The sequence below is a fragment of the Chelmon rostratus genome, chromosome 13 (assembly GCF_017976325.1).
Source record: "Chelmon rostratus isolate fCheRos1 chromosome 13, fCheRos1.pri, whole genome shotgun sequence".
NCBI classification, from domain to species: Eukaryota; Metazoa; Chordata; class Actinopteri; order Chaetodontiformes; family Chaetodontidae; genus Chelmon; species Chelmon rostratus.
Genome location: NC_055670.1, coordinates 15,533,075 through 15,551,824, shown reverse-complemented (window position 1 = coordinate 15,551,824; position 18,750 = coordinate 15,533,075). Strand labels below are relative to the sequence as shown.

Sequence of the window (18,750 nt, the reverse complement as noted above, 5' to 3'; positions counted from 1 at the left end):
AATTATCAACAGTGGAGATTCCAAGGCTGCATGTTGTAGCACTTTCCATTTATTTCCTGGCAATTACACATAGAGCAAATACATTTTAGCTACATGTGACTCTTCAGTGTTTCCATCATGTTTGTCGTTCAAAATTTAATACTTTATGTTTGCTATTATCCACTGAGAGGTTATTATATGAATGAAGCTGAAAGCACAGTCAGTAAAAATAAAAGTAAAATTAAAAAGAATTAGACAAGCAGATTGTCAACCTTCTCATATCTGTAGGGTAGAAATGAAGCTACAGTCAGAGATGGTTAGCTTAGCTTAGCATGAAGCCTACAAACAGAAGGAAATAGTTTGTCTAGCTCTGTCCAAAGGTAAAAAAATCAGCAAAGTGCAAAAATGACACATTTTGTTTTTTACATTGGGGTTATGAAGGGTGGTTACTGCATGCGGTTATTTCTTGGCTGGGAGCAGTTATTTCCTGGAATCTCCACTGGTTGCCTGGCAACTTCAAGGTGACAGCAAGACTCCAGGACATGCGTGGCAAACACGACATTATGTGTTAATTAGTGTGTTTTAAATATGCTGGTTGGGCTATTTTGGTTTCCTTTGCATAGAACCAGGTTTGCTGTCCCTCCTGTTATCAGTCTTTGTGCCAAGCTCAGCTAGCTGGCTGCTGGTAGTTTTATATCTAAAGTCCAGAGTGGTATTGATCGTTTCATCTAGCTCTTCACGAGAAAATATATAGGAGGATTTCCCAAAATGTCGGCCTTTAAATGTCAAATGAACAAGACAAAACAGCACAGGAAATGAAAAGACACACAGACCTCTTATGCCAGTAATAGAGCAGCTATGGTGCTCTTAACTGATGATTTGCTCTTTTCAGCTGGCAATGACAGGCACAAGTGGTAGCTGTATTCTCAACATGTGACTTAGACCACAGATGCTGAAATTACACTAGAACACAGCAAAAGCTTTCACGCTTTTTATTAAATCGCATTTTTCAGAGACCAAATTTAATGTATGAGAACATTTTAGATACATTTAAGCTCACTTCTTATGAGCAAAGCTTTGGCTACATCATCACTTACCAAAGAAGCAGTAGATGATTCCAAAGAGGCAGCACATGGAGCAGACCACTGAGGGCACGATCTCATATCTCCTCTCAATCTCCTGGTCACACCTCAGGCCCACCTCAGCCAATCCCAGCAGCTGGCTAGTGGAAGTCATGTTGACTGAAGGGAAGGCGGGCGACGTTTAGGAGGGTCGGGGTGAGGGATGGATGGGATGTGTAGGGATGACTGGATCAGTGGGCCTCACCCATTGAAGCGTGTCTGCCTACAAACAGGAGGTGTGGAAAGAAAGAGTGATGGAGAGAGAGGGCGGGAGTGAGGATGAATGAAAGAAAGAGAAGACAGAGGAGAGTGCGATTATTGATCGCTCATTTTAAGTACACATCTGTGAGTGCTGACAGAGCAGTAAGCATGCACAACAAAGTCGAAAAAGGAAACATCTCAGCACAGCCACTCTGACAACAACTGCCCCAGAAGAAATGACTGCAGAATAAGAAAAAGCAATTCAGCCACTATCATTCACTTGGATCTACAGTCAGGAGATTGCAACAAATTGTTTGAAAGTACTCGTAGCAGAAGATTTTCAGCACGTACGCAACGGTTGCCATGGGGAGATCAACAGAATGCATTTGCGTACATTTGCATGTTGTGGGAAACTGTGACACAAGACTGTGAGCTTTGTATTTGTGCAACAAAGCTAAAGTTTTTCAGAAGGATAAAGACAAAACCCCTTAAACATTTGCATGTCTATTCACTCCTGATCTGATGCTGCTCTCATCACTCGCTTGAAATAACACTTCAGCAAATACTCACACACTGATGCTGTACTGTCAAGCTATAAGACTGTTACGTCATAACTTTATATAGTTCAAAGTGGTGCTGCAGTGTAGTGTTTCACTATTGTTATGAAACAGTCATCAGGAAAAGAAATACTGGAGTGGTAGAAGTATTGATTGTTCATGCTGCAAATGATGAATACAATGTATTTTCTACTGCGGTGTTCAGTGCAAGATATGCTGGATTATTATAAATTTGGCTTCACAACTGGGTAAAGTGCAGTGTTACCAAGCACAAAATAAAATATGATCATATGAGTAAGGTAGCGGGGATTTTTGGTGGATTTTAGAGGGATTCGCAAGGTGTCATGAGAGTTGGTCTTTGGCAGAGATTTTCCAATTTTCTAATTTTCCAAGGTCGCACTTGAATGCAGCAATTACAATATAAAGGTGACACGACTGGAATGTTTGCAAGAAAAAAGCACGAGCAACTGAAGAGCCTGAATGGGCTTTAGTATTAAAGGAAAAACTCCTGAGACATACGTAGATCTATGAGAGCAATGTAGAGACGAAACCTTGCATGAGATGAACAAGATAATGCTTTTCTCCAGATCAGATGCAAATCATATAAGACAAGAGCAACCGCACTACAAACACCACAAACCAAATGAAGAACAAAACTAAATCTGGAGTGCAGTGTGTTAAATTTGCATTAGAAACATCATACATTGCATTTATTAACCTAATCGAACATAAAATATTGATGTAAAGGGACCGTCATAGTGCACCAGTAATTCAGTGTGATTACCTACTGTATTAAATTAGACTCCAATGGCTAAGTTTAATTGACTTTAATTTGTAAATGTTGCCATTGGGCAAATGGAGCTTTCGATGTTACTTTTTCAGTTATAAGCAATAGCAGACTTCACAATGCTTTGCACCCAGTGTATAATCTATATCATAACCTTTCATCTAATGAGATGTTATGTAGCGATGTACTGTCACAAAATATAGCCCACTATTGGCAACTTTATTCTTAATTGATCCCCTTGTGTCCTTTGGGTCACCAAAAGACACAAAGTGATCTATTAGGAGTGTGGTGCCTGCTGCAGATACGCTGCCTGGAGATCCAATCCTTTCCTTTTTTCTTAGAGGATGAAAATGTGCCTGGGGGCTTCAACTTTGGGCCTTTTTTTCACTAGTATTTGTGCCATCAGCTAATAAAAGTGATCAAAGTCGGCTGTGTTTCACATTTTTCGTGTGAAGATAGCTGAGGGCAAATTCAGTCAACCTTACCATAGTAGCACAATGTATAAACTTTGTTTTATTAAGAAAAAACAGCATGAGAGTAAATTCTTAAAGCACCTTTCTAGGTAAATTGTGCACAAAAACTCAAATAGTTACAGTGTAATATGTGGTCAAGGATCATAGACTCTTACTGTTGACCACACACAGCTCCACAATTATTCAGGCACCAAATACCAAAGCTTGAATTCATTCAAATGAGACACAAATTAAGACCGACTAAGTGTATAAACTCACTCAGCGGTGGACACCTTTAAATGGAAGCATCCTCTGAGTGGCATAAATGGCACTACTTTCCTCTGCATCATCATTATCTGATAAAACAAGTACTGCTCTACATCTTTTATGCAGTCGTCACGGCTACTCTCTGTCTCCATCCTGACATCTCTTGCCAAGGCTAAGCCATTCATGCAGAGGTGTGGGTGTACACACACACACACACTTCCTCAAGCAATTCCCAGTCTTCAAAATCTGATATTTCCATTAGCCATGTGTGACTCCCGGTGTCATCTGTATGGACCTGTCTTCATCTTATTTACTTCTATCTGCATCTACGCTGACTGTCAGGTGAAGCCCCAGACTTCGGAGGGAACATAAAACCTTGAGAGTGGGGGCTTACTGTTGTAGAAATTGTTGTGCATTTCATTTGCACTTCTAGTGACTCTGTACAAAAGTGCATTAGCTGTTCTGCAACCTCTTGCAACCTGCTGTAAAGTTGGCCTGAATACAGTAATACTACCCCCAAAGAAAATTGGCTTCTTCTTTACTGTGGTTACACAATGCACTCATGACTGGCTGTTCTTTTCCAGCCTCTGTGGGTTACAGGTTGCATATTAAATTTTAAAATTCTCTTACTCTGGATCCATGTTGTTCTTCAGGCCACTGCACTTGTCATGTCAGAGTACAGACGACAAACTCACATACTTTCCACTCTGTCTCCTGCGCATACTCTTGAACATAGACAAATATACACACTGTACACACATACTTGCCTGTCTGATTGCACAGGTGAGGCAAACTCTTGTTAGCCTACTTCAGCTGATGCACTGTGGCAGACACAAGAGCAGTGATTTTAAGCAATACAACAACTCTGGAGTCCTGCACATTTAACCTCAAAATCTGTTTTTTCAGTGTGACATGATGTGCGCTTTGGAGAAGACAAAACGACACAGGGGTGGGATTCAGGAAGAAACCATAATGTAATATTGTCCAGTTGTATACTAACTTTTTGAAATGCAATGACTAACGTTTTACAGCGGTCAAGATAAGTTAAAGCACAGGATAATTCAAATGCAGTGCCATGGCTAACTAGAGTAAGAACTCTTACATGTTTGGACTCACAGTTGGGGAGAATGTCACCAATTGTTCACACATCAGTCAGGGTCTAGCAGCATTAATTTACAATAACTAACTGCACAGCAATGATGGAAGTGTGGCAAGAGATGAGCCAAGTGAAATTAAAAAGTCGACAGTACACTGAAAAAATCAAAAGCCAGAATTAAGAACTGACATTCAGGGGCTATAATATGAGTGGGTGCCAGTATCTAATCATTAGAGTGTCTCAATAAATAATTGCTCAAGTTTTCCAGGTGTCAATAAGACATGTTCTGTTTAATTGCTTTGTAGGCCCCAGCGACAGCACCTTTCATCAGCTCTGTTCCTATGTCAGCAACCTGTGTCTGTGCCTCTGGGCCTCCCTGTCACAACTCATATGGAATTAAAGCATTAACACAGATAAAGATGAACTATAAACTAGTATTTAACATTTTAATGGTACAGTGTTAACAACGTGGCGTGTGGGAGAAGATAGGACCGCATAACTTGGAGGGAAACAGATGATAAGCATTAATACACGGTGTCTGACTGCAGCTGTCTTCAGTGGCAACCATGTTTGCTATACAAGGTGTCATATACGACCACGTCAAGTACAAGTAACTGTGAGGATAATATGTGATGCTATATTAAGGTAAATCCTAGCTTGTTACTTATTGAAAGTAGAAACTCAGCTGTCTGCTTCATTGATCCCCCTATGCATCACACCATCCTGCTGCCCTGCACACTTGTGATTTCATTACAACTGATTCTCATTTGCTGAGAGAAAGCTTCTGGAAACAGCTTTTGACAGCTATATTAGAAACTAGAAAGCATTAAGAGAGTACATATGCCTCTGCCAAGGCTGCACAACCCCCTAAATTTAACATAGGAAATATTTAGAAATACTTAATCTACTTCTGGATCCATATCATACATGGAATCCACGTGCCAGATTATTTTTCATTCTGTTTAATGTAGCTGCAAGTTCAAAAATGCTGCAAGTTGAGAAATTAAAAGACTAAAATAAACATCCTGGACATTGGCACCTGCATCCAGATCTGCAGTTTCACACACAAAAAATGCATTTGTTTGCATGTGTCAAAAAAAAAAACTGAAAAGCAATTGGAGGAATTTCAATCCATAATTGCCTGTCTTGGAAAGACAGACTCCGTTGGTGAAGCAAGACTGCAGCTTAGTTACACCACAGGCACCTGACTCAGGAGAAAAAACCCAACTGAGACGCTACCACACTGCCAAAAAGAATAATGACAAAGTGAGAATGTGCCCTGAGGGTTGGTCTCTAAAGATGCCCTCATCTATTTTTTTCCTTTAGTGTTTTTTGACAGTAAATATTAAATGGAGGCTCATTGATGGACTTTTCTGCACCTCTCGGGCATTTTAGTTTTTTCAACTGTTAGCTCAGCAGCGATTTGCCAAAAATCTGATCAAGAAAAACTGAAAAACTTTACCAGGTGTGGAAAAATGTCTGGAGGAGAAGATTATTATTGCATTATTACTTTCTTTTTGTTTTTTATTCTTTTGCGTAAGTCCTCTGACACAAAGTCATTTTTCACTAACAAAAGAAAATAATTTACTATAAAAAGCACAAATGTCATCAGTCCCAAGCACTGTCCCAAAATTTATTTCCATTGCAGGATTATCAAATAAACTAAAGTAATCATCCTCAGCTCACACTGCATGACTTCAGCTGAATGTGGATTTCAGTGTGTGAAGATTTTGCAAATTCACATTTTGTGGCGACCTGACCTCTGTTCAATGCTACACCCACAGCGAAATGACACGATTAAAAACAGTCCGCACCAATAAGGTCAGAACAAGGAAGAGGAAAAGACCACATATTTTCCAATAATGTCACGTCTAGTCTGTTGCTATAACAACCAGTAGCATTACAAGGACCCTGCAGATGGGAGGGAGGGGGGCTCGTCTCCATGGGAATGTGCAATGTTAAGAGCCAATCCGTGATGGTTTCTTTGAGGCCTCTGGCAGCAGACGGTCCTGGCCTCTGACCCTATTCAGCTAGTGCCTTTTTATAATTCACCAACACATTAGGGTGAGCTGAGTCTACTGAGTGTATTATTGCCAAAACAGTCCCATCCTTGATCTTTAAGCATTTTTTGTGAGTGTAATGGACTAGTGTGCAGTGATTTGAAAAAGCAAGCGTGTGATCCTTACCAACAGTGAGGTTTAGGTTCATAAAAAGATTATGGCCACATGTAGAGTGGAATATCTCCACTTTCACTCACAGTAATAATTTGTACTTTTTTCATTTCTAAAAAATCTGCAGCTTCTTTCCAAGGTGAGACTCAGATGTGCTCAGTTTTGCATGTGTGATTCATGCCAACTAGCTATTCAAAAGCAGCCAAAATCATTGTGGAATTATAGAAGTGTGCTCAGCCTCAAAAACACGCTGGAAAGACATCATCACATCGCAAATTAATATCAACGCAGGAGAGGAGAGGAGCCCTGTATTACTGTCTATTACTGTGTGATAGACAGTAATAATAATGGTCACTGTTGGGTGCAAAAGCATTATTTGCTTCACTGTGGCACTACATTCCCACAGAAACTGAATTATGGATCCAATCATTTTTTGATTTTATCAGAGGCAAGTATTAAGATAATGCAGGAAGATCTGAATAAACATAACGTAGGAACACAAGTCACACTGCTTCCTCTGCACTGAATTACCTGAAAGATTTCATTTTCCATAGGCTCCCCTTGAGAGCTTTAGTATGCAAACTCTGCAGCGAAACCAACATCTAAATGCTGTTTCACAGGCTCGCTTTCCCTCTCTGCTGACAAACAGGGAGCACTGAATCACACCACAGAGCCTCTGACACAAATCACAGTTCACACGATGATTCGCTCAGCCATATCCTTGCTTGCATGCCTCTGTCAGCCCGACAGGCCAATAATGTGAGGTTACATATCAAAACCGCTGGCAGTGTAATAACCTTTCTGCGTGTTGATGTGCTCTCTGTTGGAGTTTTGCTTCTGTTCCTCTTTCCTCCAGATGAGTAGACAGTCTGAGGTCACAGATCAAATCTGAACACTGCTGGCGCAGTAATAAGGCTTTTATGATTTGTTCTGCTGTTACCAGCTCTGGCCTCGGAACTGTGTTTGCCATCCACAGTGTGGCTTCACCTTCACCTCTGTGAGTGTGCTGACCTTTGCAGATCTATGATCTTTAGATCTTTGATCTATATCTATAGTAGCAACTGATATAACTAGTTGACATGAAAAATGCTGCTGTTCCTGAATGACTATCACTATGTACATACTTGATTCTGCACTAGATTAATATGATCATTTCAACTGCAAACAAGAAAAAATATGAAATAAATATCAAACTGAGTTCTGCAGAAACTCAGTGGAATGTGAAGAGAAGTGTTCTCCGCCTTTGCTGTGAAGTGTGTGTGTGTGTTTGGATGTGTAAAGCTTTTCCTACTCAAACATGCTGTGAGAAAAATTATATTTTCTAATCTTCTATTGACATCTGCAAAGTGACAGTTAGAAAAAAAGAAGGTGAAGGGTTTGAAAGTGTTTGTGCCTGTGTGTTTCTCTAGGTGTGTGTGTGTGTGTGTGTGTGTGTGTGTGTGTGTGTGTGTGCGTGTGCGTGTATGTGTGCCAGCATGAATATTTCAGAGGCCCCACACTGAGTGGTGGCGACAGAGCATCACCAGAACGAGGACACACTGCTCTCCAGGGTGGGGATTGGAAGGGTTGTATGGAGAGAGGGAGAAAGAAAGAAAGAAAGATCAGGAGGAATGTTTGGTCATTGAGATGTTTTACAAACAGAGAAAAGGGAAGACTCAATAGACACCACAACATTTCACATAATGAAAGTCTCTGCAGGTTAGGACAATATGGCTGTCAACCTCGTCCTCGTTTCAGAAGTGTGCTTGCAGGCAACAACAAAGTTAAAAATGAATCCTCAAAGAGAGTGAGTCCGACTTGACAAAAAAATCAAAAGAAAGTATAGTTTTTATCTCCTGGCTGCCTGAGGTCGGCTTCCTGTCTTTGCACCATTTGCGAGGTGTCATCCTCAACAAAACCGAACCTCGGGCCATTTTTAGGTCCTGGCCAAGGAAACATAACAATACAACTGAAGTGAGAGTAAGTCAAAGCCCTGGAGGCTAAGGTATGGTTCACTCAGGGGAAGGGCACATTTCATTGTTACGACTGTGGAGCAGACTGGTTTTCTCTAACTTGTTGTTTTGTGAAAGTTAAAAACCCCGACTGTGATTCGTACCAAGCTCCAATACAAGTACAACCAAAAGTTCTAGGGACATCTAGGCACACAGATTGGTTTTGGTTTCATTTGTCCAAGGCTTGAGATATTTCTCTCTGAGATTTCTGCCAAGGCTCCAATACTATGACTGTGAATTGAACTGTCAACAATGGTGTGCCTTTCCAGAAACCTTGGTGTCATTACTCCGGATAATAAACAGAGCTTGCTCACTGGAACTACTCTCTACTGAGGAAATAGTCCCCTTTAAACTCTTGACAGCATGTTCCATGGATTTTCCAGAGTAACTGGACAGCTTGTTTCTGAAAAGTGATGCTGCCATTGAATTTCTTTGAAATATACAGCACGAGAACGTGTGGAAAATACGTTTTCTCTATGCTGTATAGAAGAAGACACACACACACACATATATGTGTGTATATACATAAATATAGTATGTGTGTGTGTGAGTGTGTGTATATATATATATATATATATACACACACACTGCATATTACTGTAAGAGGGTTTAAATGGCCGATCGTCTCTCCTAATTCCAGTTCGAAGTGGTGATATTGATTTTTAAATGTACCGAATATTAGATTATGGTTGTAACTAAGGTCAAAATTCTTGTATCAGACGACTTGTATTGCTTACAATGCAATGAAACCTTTGTGGAGGGGTAGTTCACTGGGCTACAGTTCAGCAGGATGGAGGACTTAGCCTTGTCAGTCTAAGGTAAAATGTTTCAGAGGTAAACCTGGTTAATACCACTAAAGCTATTACTGGCATATCAGGCCTTCTCCCTGTTCCCACCAGGTTGATCCGTAAGACCTCCAGCTTTTCACGTAGCGCAATTATAACATCAAAATACTACGAAAACTAGAATAATGTATGCACATGAAACACCTCTACATGCTGTAGAAACTTCCAGCTACTTTCTACATCAGCACTGAACGTTGCTAATGAATGTAACATAGCTAAACCAGAACAGCTGTTATTAACATAGGGATGCAGAGAGTCAGTGTTTCTGGGTAGCTGATGTGCTGTCCATAAAGTGGAATTACCTTTCCAGGTTAACAGCCTTTGCATTGTCTGACTCACCATTTGTATAATTCTTTGGACATATATCAGACTTCCTTGCTGTCGGTTTGCCTTTTAATCCTGCCTATCTGTCTGACGGTTCGTGGGCTCGTTCTTCTGTGCTCACTGACAGGTGCAGACTCACATCCCAGTAAGATTTAGGATCTTGATCCTGCACAAAGAGACAGGGATCGGTCTTGTCGTGGCTACTATCTGTCGGCACCTTCGCTCCTCTGTTCTGTTTCCAGTTTAGAGAGAGAGTTTGCATGTGACAGTGAGTAACAGTGTTGCTGATGTCATGGTTACTAACAGGATGACTGTTTCCATCTAGCCCATCTGTCACTGGGGAGACTACTACTGTGTGTGCGCGTGTGTGTGTATGTGTGTGTGTGTGTGTTGTCAGAGGAGGGTGTTGTCGGGAAAGCAGAACGAGACTTGGAGAGTTTGAATCTTCTTAAGATTCGAGACAGATCTGACATCAAAGAAATGTAGCAAAACAGTCCTATCTAGCATCTGTTCTTCTGCAGTCTGCTGTAGAACAAAGACACTGACGGATTAATTCACAGCGCAATTACTGTTACGCCATTGAGATGTAATGTAAAAATATCTCAGTTCCACAATGTTATCCAAGAGGAGAGTGGTCTTTATTCCAATGACGATCTTGGCAGTGATTTGACAAAGTGTAGCACTATAAGTGCAGGGTTTTGAGAAAAGAACAGTGCATGTGCATACGGCGACCTTTGTTACGCACAGGGTGATGTTCTTCAGTGATAAGGTATGATAGGTATAACAGTAATGCAATGATGTAAAGCATTTTTACCATTTAGCACCATTTCCTACAATGGTTACCAACGTGTGTGCATTTAAAGTGCTTACTAAGCTCACCTAAGCTTTGAAGACTAGAAAGTGAATCATTGTTTAAGGAGGAAAAAATCCGACCATCTCCATCTTCTCAACCGTGAGAATTTGCTAGTTTTCCTTGATTTATATCAGTGAGAACTGCATATTGGCTTAGGCTTTGGGAACTTCTGATTAGTCACTATTTTCTGCCATTTGACAGACTAAATGATGAATTCACTCCCTGACAAATTCATTGATCATGAAGACAGTTTGTTGCAGACCTCTTTCTGCCTCTTTCGAGTCAGACTGTGCAGTTACACTGAACAGCTCCCTGGTCAGTTGGCATAGTAACCAGAAAGGCATAGATGGCCTTGTTTTCCATTGGAAATGCTTCCACTATTTCATCTTTAATTAATGGACTGCTTAGCTGAAACTACTGTACCCGCTACTGTATAAAATCTGCTTATACAGCAAATACAAGTACTGCAGAAACAGTGAAAGTGAATAGTTTTTACAGATATTAGATGTTGATGTTTTATACCTAGCAAAGTCGCAAATCATTCTTCACACAGTGTCCTAATCTTCCTGTAATTCTGTTGCACAAGCTCGAGCAGTCTTTGTCTTTCTTCTCCTGATTGCCTTGTTACTCCCTGTTTCAAAATGACTTTCCTTTCTGCCTATTTCCTTCTTTCTGAATTCCAATCATCACATCTAACACTCTCAATGTTTTCATAAACAGACAAAATGTGACGTGCAAGTAAAGACGTCACATAAATATAAACAGAATATATTCTGAACAGAGCCAGCTTTGCTGAATAAATCATTGACATTGGCCAATAAGCAAACACAAGAAATGCTAATAGCACAGTTTTCCATACCTGTGTTATCTAGTAGACATGAATTCAAGGCCATGTCAATGCTAAATGCTTTGAGCAAAAGCTTGAGCTTTTAACAAAAACAAGTTTAGTGAAAACTTAAACAGTTTATATGCCCCTCAATGCTTAGAGACTCCATCATTTCCTTATCTGTATCCAGATAAGCTCCTTAAGTTCTCTGCCCCTCCATCATGCATGCATGCATTTCATTTGTCTTTTCTGTATCTGTTAAATAAAACTAAAGGATGCTCACAGAGAAACAGCCTTGGTCTGGGTCATTTGGCTGCCCGGGTCATTAGGTTTAAATGCATGAGGCTGATTTGTATGGGAGCTGTTAACTTTCTCCTCACACTCTCCCTCGCTCCCTTTGAGCTACGAGTCTATAGAGATGTCTGACTGACCCACAGACCCCTCACACACCCGCCCACACACACACATACAAAAACACAAAGACTAAACAGAGAGAGATAGAAAAGTATGTCCAGAGACTACTCTAGACATAACATCCTCATCTCGAGCCGATCGTTCCCTCAATCAATCCATCCATTTAGCAAACTACTCATAAAGAAAGTATGGAGGTGAACAGGACATGCTTTGGAGTGCAGTGATCTCAGGTTTAGCTTCAGATGTGTGTGACCTGAAGTGTGTGTGTGTGTGCGTGTGTGCGTGTGCATGCCTGTGTGTTGGTGGCCTCAGCATTGATCCCCCTCTAAGCCTTGGTCATTGCTTGTGGCCTGAAGGTGAGGTGACAGGGGAGTAAAGAGGCTTTCATCAGATTACAGCTCATTCTCTGTCTTTCACTGTCTCTCTTTCCAGCATCATTTATCTCACAGCTGCTTTCAACCACTTTGCTCTTTTTCTCCCTTTCTCTCTTGCTGAACACCAGACCTGCTTGGAGCCACAGAGGTAAATTTGTCTTCAATCCCACATGGATGCATTTGTCTCTTTCTGAGTGTGCCCCACGAGCTGAGAGTGACTGCACAGAACTTTATGACTGCACATCAAAACGAAGTCTTAAAATGCACGAATGGAGGAAGTTTAAGATAATGTCTTGTTACAGGCATTTATGTATACACTCCTTTGCATTTAAGTAACTGAGGTTAATCGATTTGACACAGATGAATAAAGCAGCAACAGATTTTCCCTTTCTTTCAAAACCATTATGCCTCCATTTCCTACGTATTCCATGACACATTTTCACGCTGCTTGATTATGTTGTATCTGCTTTCAGTGAGCAGCGAAAGAAAAAAGGAAGCCAACACTTTCTTCTTGCTTTTTCCTCTGGAGGTGTAACTGCTAGTAATGGTGCAAACACTGGTGGTGAAAAAAACATTGTGCAATTACACAATAAATGATTAATTGCAATCACAAAAACTGGCAGAAGCATTACCAGCAAAACCTGCTCACGTTCATGAAGGTAAAAGAATGACTCGAGTAGGAATGGCCACTGTCAGTAGTATTTTCTTCTATATCACTGGATCATTATGATTTATACATTAATGTATAAACAGCATTTCAATGCTGTATCTAGTCAAGGTGGAGCTCATTTTAAAAACTTGATACACGCTTGGGTAGTTTTATGTATGGTATAATCTCCATGATTATTATTACAGGTTCTTAACATCACAATCTACAAAGCGCTAGTAACCACAGCTCTTAACTGGAGCACTGGAGCAAAAAGGACAATATTTGACTCTAAATTATATTCAAGATTCAAGTGAAGTACATATACCGAAGAATTCCAATTATGTGCAAGACTTGAGCAAATATATGGACTTGGTTCAGGAACATTTCTTCTGTGACTCATACAGGAATGCACACACACACGCACACACACAAATAAGCAGTTTCTCTGTATAAATCTATGCCTTCTGTCTTTCACTGTTTCTAATACCCATGTTGCTCACAGCTCAGTCTCTCTGTAGACCTGTCCTGAATAACTACATTCAGTTGTTGCTCTGTTTCCTCAATTTGCTCTATTTATCTGATATTTGCCTGTTCTGGCACACACATCTACATACACACTATTAGTATGTATTACACTGGGGAATCTCCAATGAACTTATCGATTTCTTGACCATATTTAAAGTTATAATCTTAACGATTTTCATTTACATAAATGTCTGTTAAGTCAATAGCTATCACCAACTGAGGTAACACAATGGTGACTGTACCTAAGGCCCACTGATGAAAGTATTGCAATATTTATATATTTGCAGTATTATGAACTGGGTGTCTGTCTCGACACTCATGGAGAAAATGCTGTATTTAGTTATTGCTAATGCAAACCAAGCATTTCATACTGCTGCAACTTCACATTAAAAGCATGAAACATGACTGGACTTTTATTATGAAGCAAACGCAGGAAACGCAGTGTGTTTGTCAGCGCACTTACTCCTATCATCCATCAAAATGTTTCCACAAAACAAGACAACAGTCATTTTCAGCATTTCTTGACAGCAGATTGGTTTGAAACATTGCAGGGAGTAATGGAACAGGAAGGAGCAGCCACAGCGAGCTGTTAGATGAGGAGCTGCAGGCGACAGGCTGCAAACCTCCAACTTCTCAGCGAGGTAACAAACTCCTTTCACTGAGCCCTGCTGTCTGCAGACTCATGCTGTGCGCAGCTTAAAATCAGATCATGGTTGCTCACAGAATGATGGCAAAAGGCCAGTTATTGCCTGACTTCTTTATTAATGCAACAATAGTTTGTTTTGCTGCCCCCAACATTGTGTGACATGCAGTATTAAACTACATTTGCTGTTAACACCAGTAACGACAGGTGTCACCGAGCAAAACTGGACTAAAATCTTTGAGATCTCCACTTTAGGTAAAATATTAGCCATAAGTCTCATGAGGATGAACCATGTCTTAGTAGGCAACACACAAAGCTCATATTAACACACATACCTACACATTTTCAAATATTGTTGGCATCTACTACATACATGCCGACAGATGCAGCAGATGTGTCTGCTTACACGGTATGGAGAGACTGTGTCAAATACAAGCCAATATACAGCACACACACACACACGCAAACACACACACCACCTTGCCAAAGGGCTCTTACATGCTGCGAGTCAGATCTGGTTGAAACTGACGCTGTCCTCATTACACTGATGGTGTCCTGACCGCCATACATTCAGCACATAGAGAGAGCAAATCATTAAATGTATGTCCAGAGGGCCTGTTGGTGAGCTGCACAACAAACAGCAATCTATCTGACCAGTACTGTGAACCAGGGCGTGTGCGGTGTGGGTGCGTGTGTGTGTGTGTATGTGAATGCGAATGCGCCGGTGGGAAGGACAGCACTGGTGTGTATTAAGGGGATTAGAATCGACTTCACCCTTTCTCGCCCCTCTTCTGCCTTTTTCCTTTGCCCTCGTCTCTTTCTCCTCCCTCACTTTCCCCACTTTTCATAAATCATAACCCTGCCCCTCTACATTTCCCTCCCTCCCCGCTCTCTCTTTTCACTCCACTCTTAATATTCATGGCTCTAATAACTCCCCATTTTTACTCACAGTCCTTCCTCAATCTTTCTTTGTCCGCCCTCTTTCACCTCCAACCCATCTTTCTCTTTAATATATACCAAAAACAGCGAGGCCTGTTGCAGAATAGCTCTGTCAGACAGAGAAGCCCCTGTAGACGTTTTGTGCTGTGGCTTGAGTCTGACTCTTTTGAGCTTATGTTCACTGCACTTACATAACACGTCGTCAAAGCACTGCACAGTCGGTGCGTAGCAACACCGGCAATCCATGAATTGTATGAATTGTATGAATGAAAGTCTCTCTGACACCCACCTTCGCCTCAACTCTGAGATCTATGAAAGCATTCTTTCTTTAATCTACCTTCATCCTGAATAAAATAAAAGATAGATGCAATTATTTGAAACAATACCTGCAAGGTTCCAAAAGTTCCTCTTCAAGCTGAATGATATTTTGGAAAGGTACAGATAGAAAACAAAGCTATTGTTCTTAAGGTTATTCAAATCCTCACTCTCAGGAGAGTTTCCACACTTTTGGAGGAAATTACGATGCCATAAGAAGACAGAATTTTTGACTTCTGGCCAGACTTCCCATCAACTCTGAGCCTGTCTCTTTGGCCGAAGTCCTAAGTCTGAGGACTGCTTGGCTCTTGGTTATAGTTATATAACTATCATCAAAGCACCATACAGGGGCCTCATTCAAACATCTTAAATATATGTTTTAAAGGTGTGGGATTGAATCCCAGTGCATGGCATGTTGTCATATTTCCATCCCCTCACTGTCTGTTCACTTCGCCTCTCCAAACCACTGACAAAACCAGTCATTACCTGTCACTGAGATTTAAATGTGATATAAAGAGCTGTCATTGTTCAAACATTGATGAATCAGTAGAGCACTGTGCACGAGAATAGCACCTGTCAACCAGAGTAACCACAGTGTTCATACCATTTGGTATATCAGAGGAATTGGGCTCTGACTGGAAAATTGCAGGCTGGACCATTTGGACATCATCGGAAATGAAAGTTACACTTTTATTTTGCTCAGTGCCTCCTGTAACTGTGGCCTGTTCGGTGATCACCAACAACACTGTAAAAGGCCTGATGCACGCTGGGTTGAATGAGTGAGAAACAATATGCTCACCTATGTTTCTGATAAATGATGGTAAAAACCCCCCCAACATGATAAAGGGCTCTGATATTTGCTGAACGGTTCAAATGTGGGTTCATTAATTGCTGTTCATTTCACAACACCAAGACCACAGTTTCAAAGTTCAGCCCAGGCAATGAATCACAACCTGAAGGAGAGTCTTATTGAAAGATTTAATTGCACTACAAAGTAAGGACCTCTGTGGGTTGACACCAGTGCACTCCTCAATGCATCACACGGCTGAACAAAAGCACACTGTGAGTAACTAGCTGCATGCATGGTTTCTTAACACGTCCACCCAAGCCGTCTTTTTCTCTGCATCCTCTTTTCAAATACCACACAACCTTCAAATCCATCATTACATCACAAGGGAGCTCCAGCTCGGGGACGTAATTTTACTTTCTCTAATAGGCTGTGCCTGGTCATTTTTCATGCCTTGAGATGGCCGATGTGTTCATCATAATCTGTAATTCTAAATCACATCTGGAGCTCATAACAGCTAAATAACAGTGCAATCATACTTGTTGTTTGCATCTCCCAGTCTTGTTATATTTCTCGTCCTTGCCTGTAACATCAAAGTAGGTATGTACAGCATGTAATCATCAGCAAGTCTTTTCTGTTGTTGGTTTGTGTGTCTCCTGCTTGCAGCACACGCACAGCTGCGCACACATGCGCTCATACAGTCCCAAACACATAAGCAGTACCAGAAAAAAAAAACAGGAACGAAGCAGCTAACTGCACTCTTTTTATGTTGAATGTCTTCGTTTTGATGCTTTTATGAATAATGTTATCTTAAGCTGCAGAAGGGGGAGAGAGAAAACACACAAGTTCAGGCTATGCCATTTTCAGAGCTGAAGAAGCATGTGGTACAAAGACAACATTTGCATGTTTAACAAAGGAAATAAAAGTAAAGTGCCTGCACACTGAGCTCAGCGTGCTTGCTGCCTCTAATTACTTCTTTGCACGGGCAAACCACTAATTATGAAGATGTTTCATGTGCTATTACTGTGCCCCGAAGACGAGAGGAGGTGGAGAGAAACCCAACGAGAGAAAGAAATTCCCCTCTTTCTGTCACAGTGCTATGTTTTTGGATAAACTCCGAAGGGCTTCAAACGCAGATGCGTTGTTTGATGGATGGATGTGGATGGGGTATGGATTCACGTGACTTTCCGCAGACTGCGAATCAATTTGCCTCCCAGTGTTCACACGCTGTCCAAACCAATTATGCACACGGGTATCAAATTCAGAGTTTAGTCCCTTACATTTTTAATTCCCACACACATCATGAAGGATTCATCTCGCTGCCACTGATACGCGACCGCTGAGAGCTCTCCGAGCGCTCGTGCCTCGTGCTCGAGCACCGAATGTTCCGTTAAAGCAACGGTTTGAAAACAATAGAGGGAAAACAATAGCGGAGCCGAGGCAGCCCTCCGTGGGTCTCATTTTCAGAGGCAATCACAGTGGTGGGCACACGGCTGTGGGTAGCGTAATTAGCTTTTGGTAACCATTTTAACATGAGGAAATTTGGGCTCTTGGGTGGAGATAACAGGACAAAACGGTACACTTTTCCTCCTGTCTTGTGGCGCGTGGGCAGACAATTCAACAATGTGTGCGCTATGCTAGCACAACTAATTTGTGCGCTATGCTAACACAACTAATTTCATCTGAACAAAGAAAACTCACTCACCTCAGAAATGCAACATATCAGCCCGTTCTTCCTTCGTCATCCAAAAGAGGAAAGAAAACAGGTCAAAAGAAGAGAACCTCCACTTGTCTTCTTGGTCAGCTTGTAAAACCCAACATGGTGATCTAGGTGAACCGGGTTCGGTCCAAAATCAGTGAGCAACTCCAGAAAAAAAACCGAGGATGAAACAAAGCTCAACTCCTCTCTCCTCTCCTCCGCTACTCTTGGCTTCAATTTCTCACTTGCTGCCCGCCTTTCGGTGTCCAGACAGACGCGCCGTTGTTAGCCAGCACCTCATGTAATATTGAACACCGATAATGGTGGAGCGGAGCGACGGGAAATGGAAACGCTTCTCTTGCGGTTTTTATTCCATGTTTACATCATGCTACCTCATTATATCCGCCTTGAGCGACCAGTATCTGCGCTCCCTTTGTGCTCTCTGTCTCGCGCACAGTGGATATAACGGGTTAAACCATTCCCGCAGCGCGAGAGGGGGGTGGAGAGGAGCTATTCATGTGGATGTATGGGAACGAATGGGCTTGGTGACTCGTGGCCAAATGTTGTTGTTGTCGGGGATAAAGAGACGGGGAGACAGGAGGGGAGAGGGGAGGGAGGGGGAGGAGGAGAGGGAGAAAGTGAGGAAGAGAGGACGAAGAAAGCGAGAGGGAGGTAAGGATGCAAAGATGTGTGAGATTTACAAAGAAAAGCTGTCGTCTTCAGAATCTATTCAAATTATATTTGAGAAATGATAGTTTTAAAAAGCGGTGTGTACAAAACAACTTAATTGACATTTTCTACATTTGAAGGAGTTTCTTGGTTTTTGGTTTGGGAGATTATGACTGAAAACTGTATAATCACCCCGCACTGAAACGCACCCTCCGCACACTAAACCATTTTGCTCCTCACATGCGACGGGCTTTCTGGTAAGCACG

The 18,750-nt window shown here is 41.5% G+C and overlaps 1 protein-coding gene across 1 annotated transcript in view; it reads right to left on the bottom strand.

The window, feature by feature from the left end:
* The window catches only part of tmem198a (transmembrane protein 198a), a 30,218-nt gene extending 12,278 nt beyond the window's left edge, over nucleotides 1–17,940 (bottom strand). The window contains exons 1-2 of the mRNA XM_041951334.1: nucleotides 17,822–17,940; nucleotides 1,077–1,323 (exon numbers count right to left, since the gene is read on the bottom strand). Of these exons, the coding sequence (XP_041807268.1) occupies nucleotides 1,077–1,215 (139 nt within the window). The 5' untranslated portion in view covers nucleotides 1,216–1,323; nucleotides 17,822–17,940. The remainder of the gene's footprint in view (nucleotides 1–1,076; nucleotides 1,324–17,821) is intronic.
* Nucleotides 17,941–18,750: the final 810 nt, after the last annotated feature.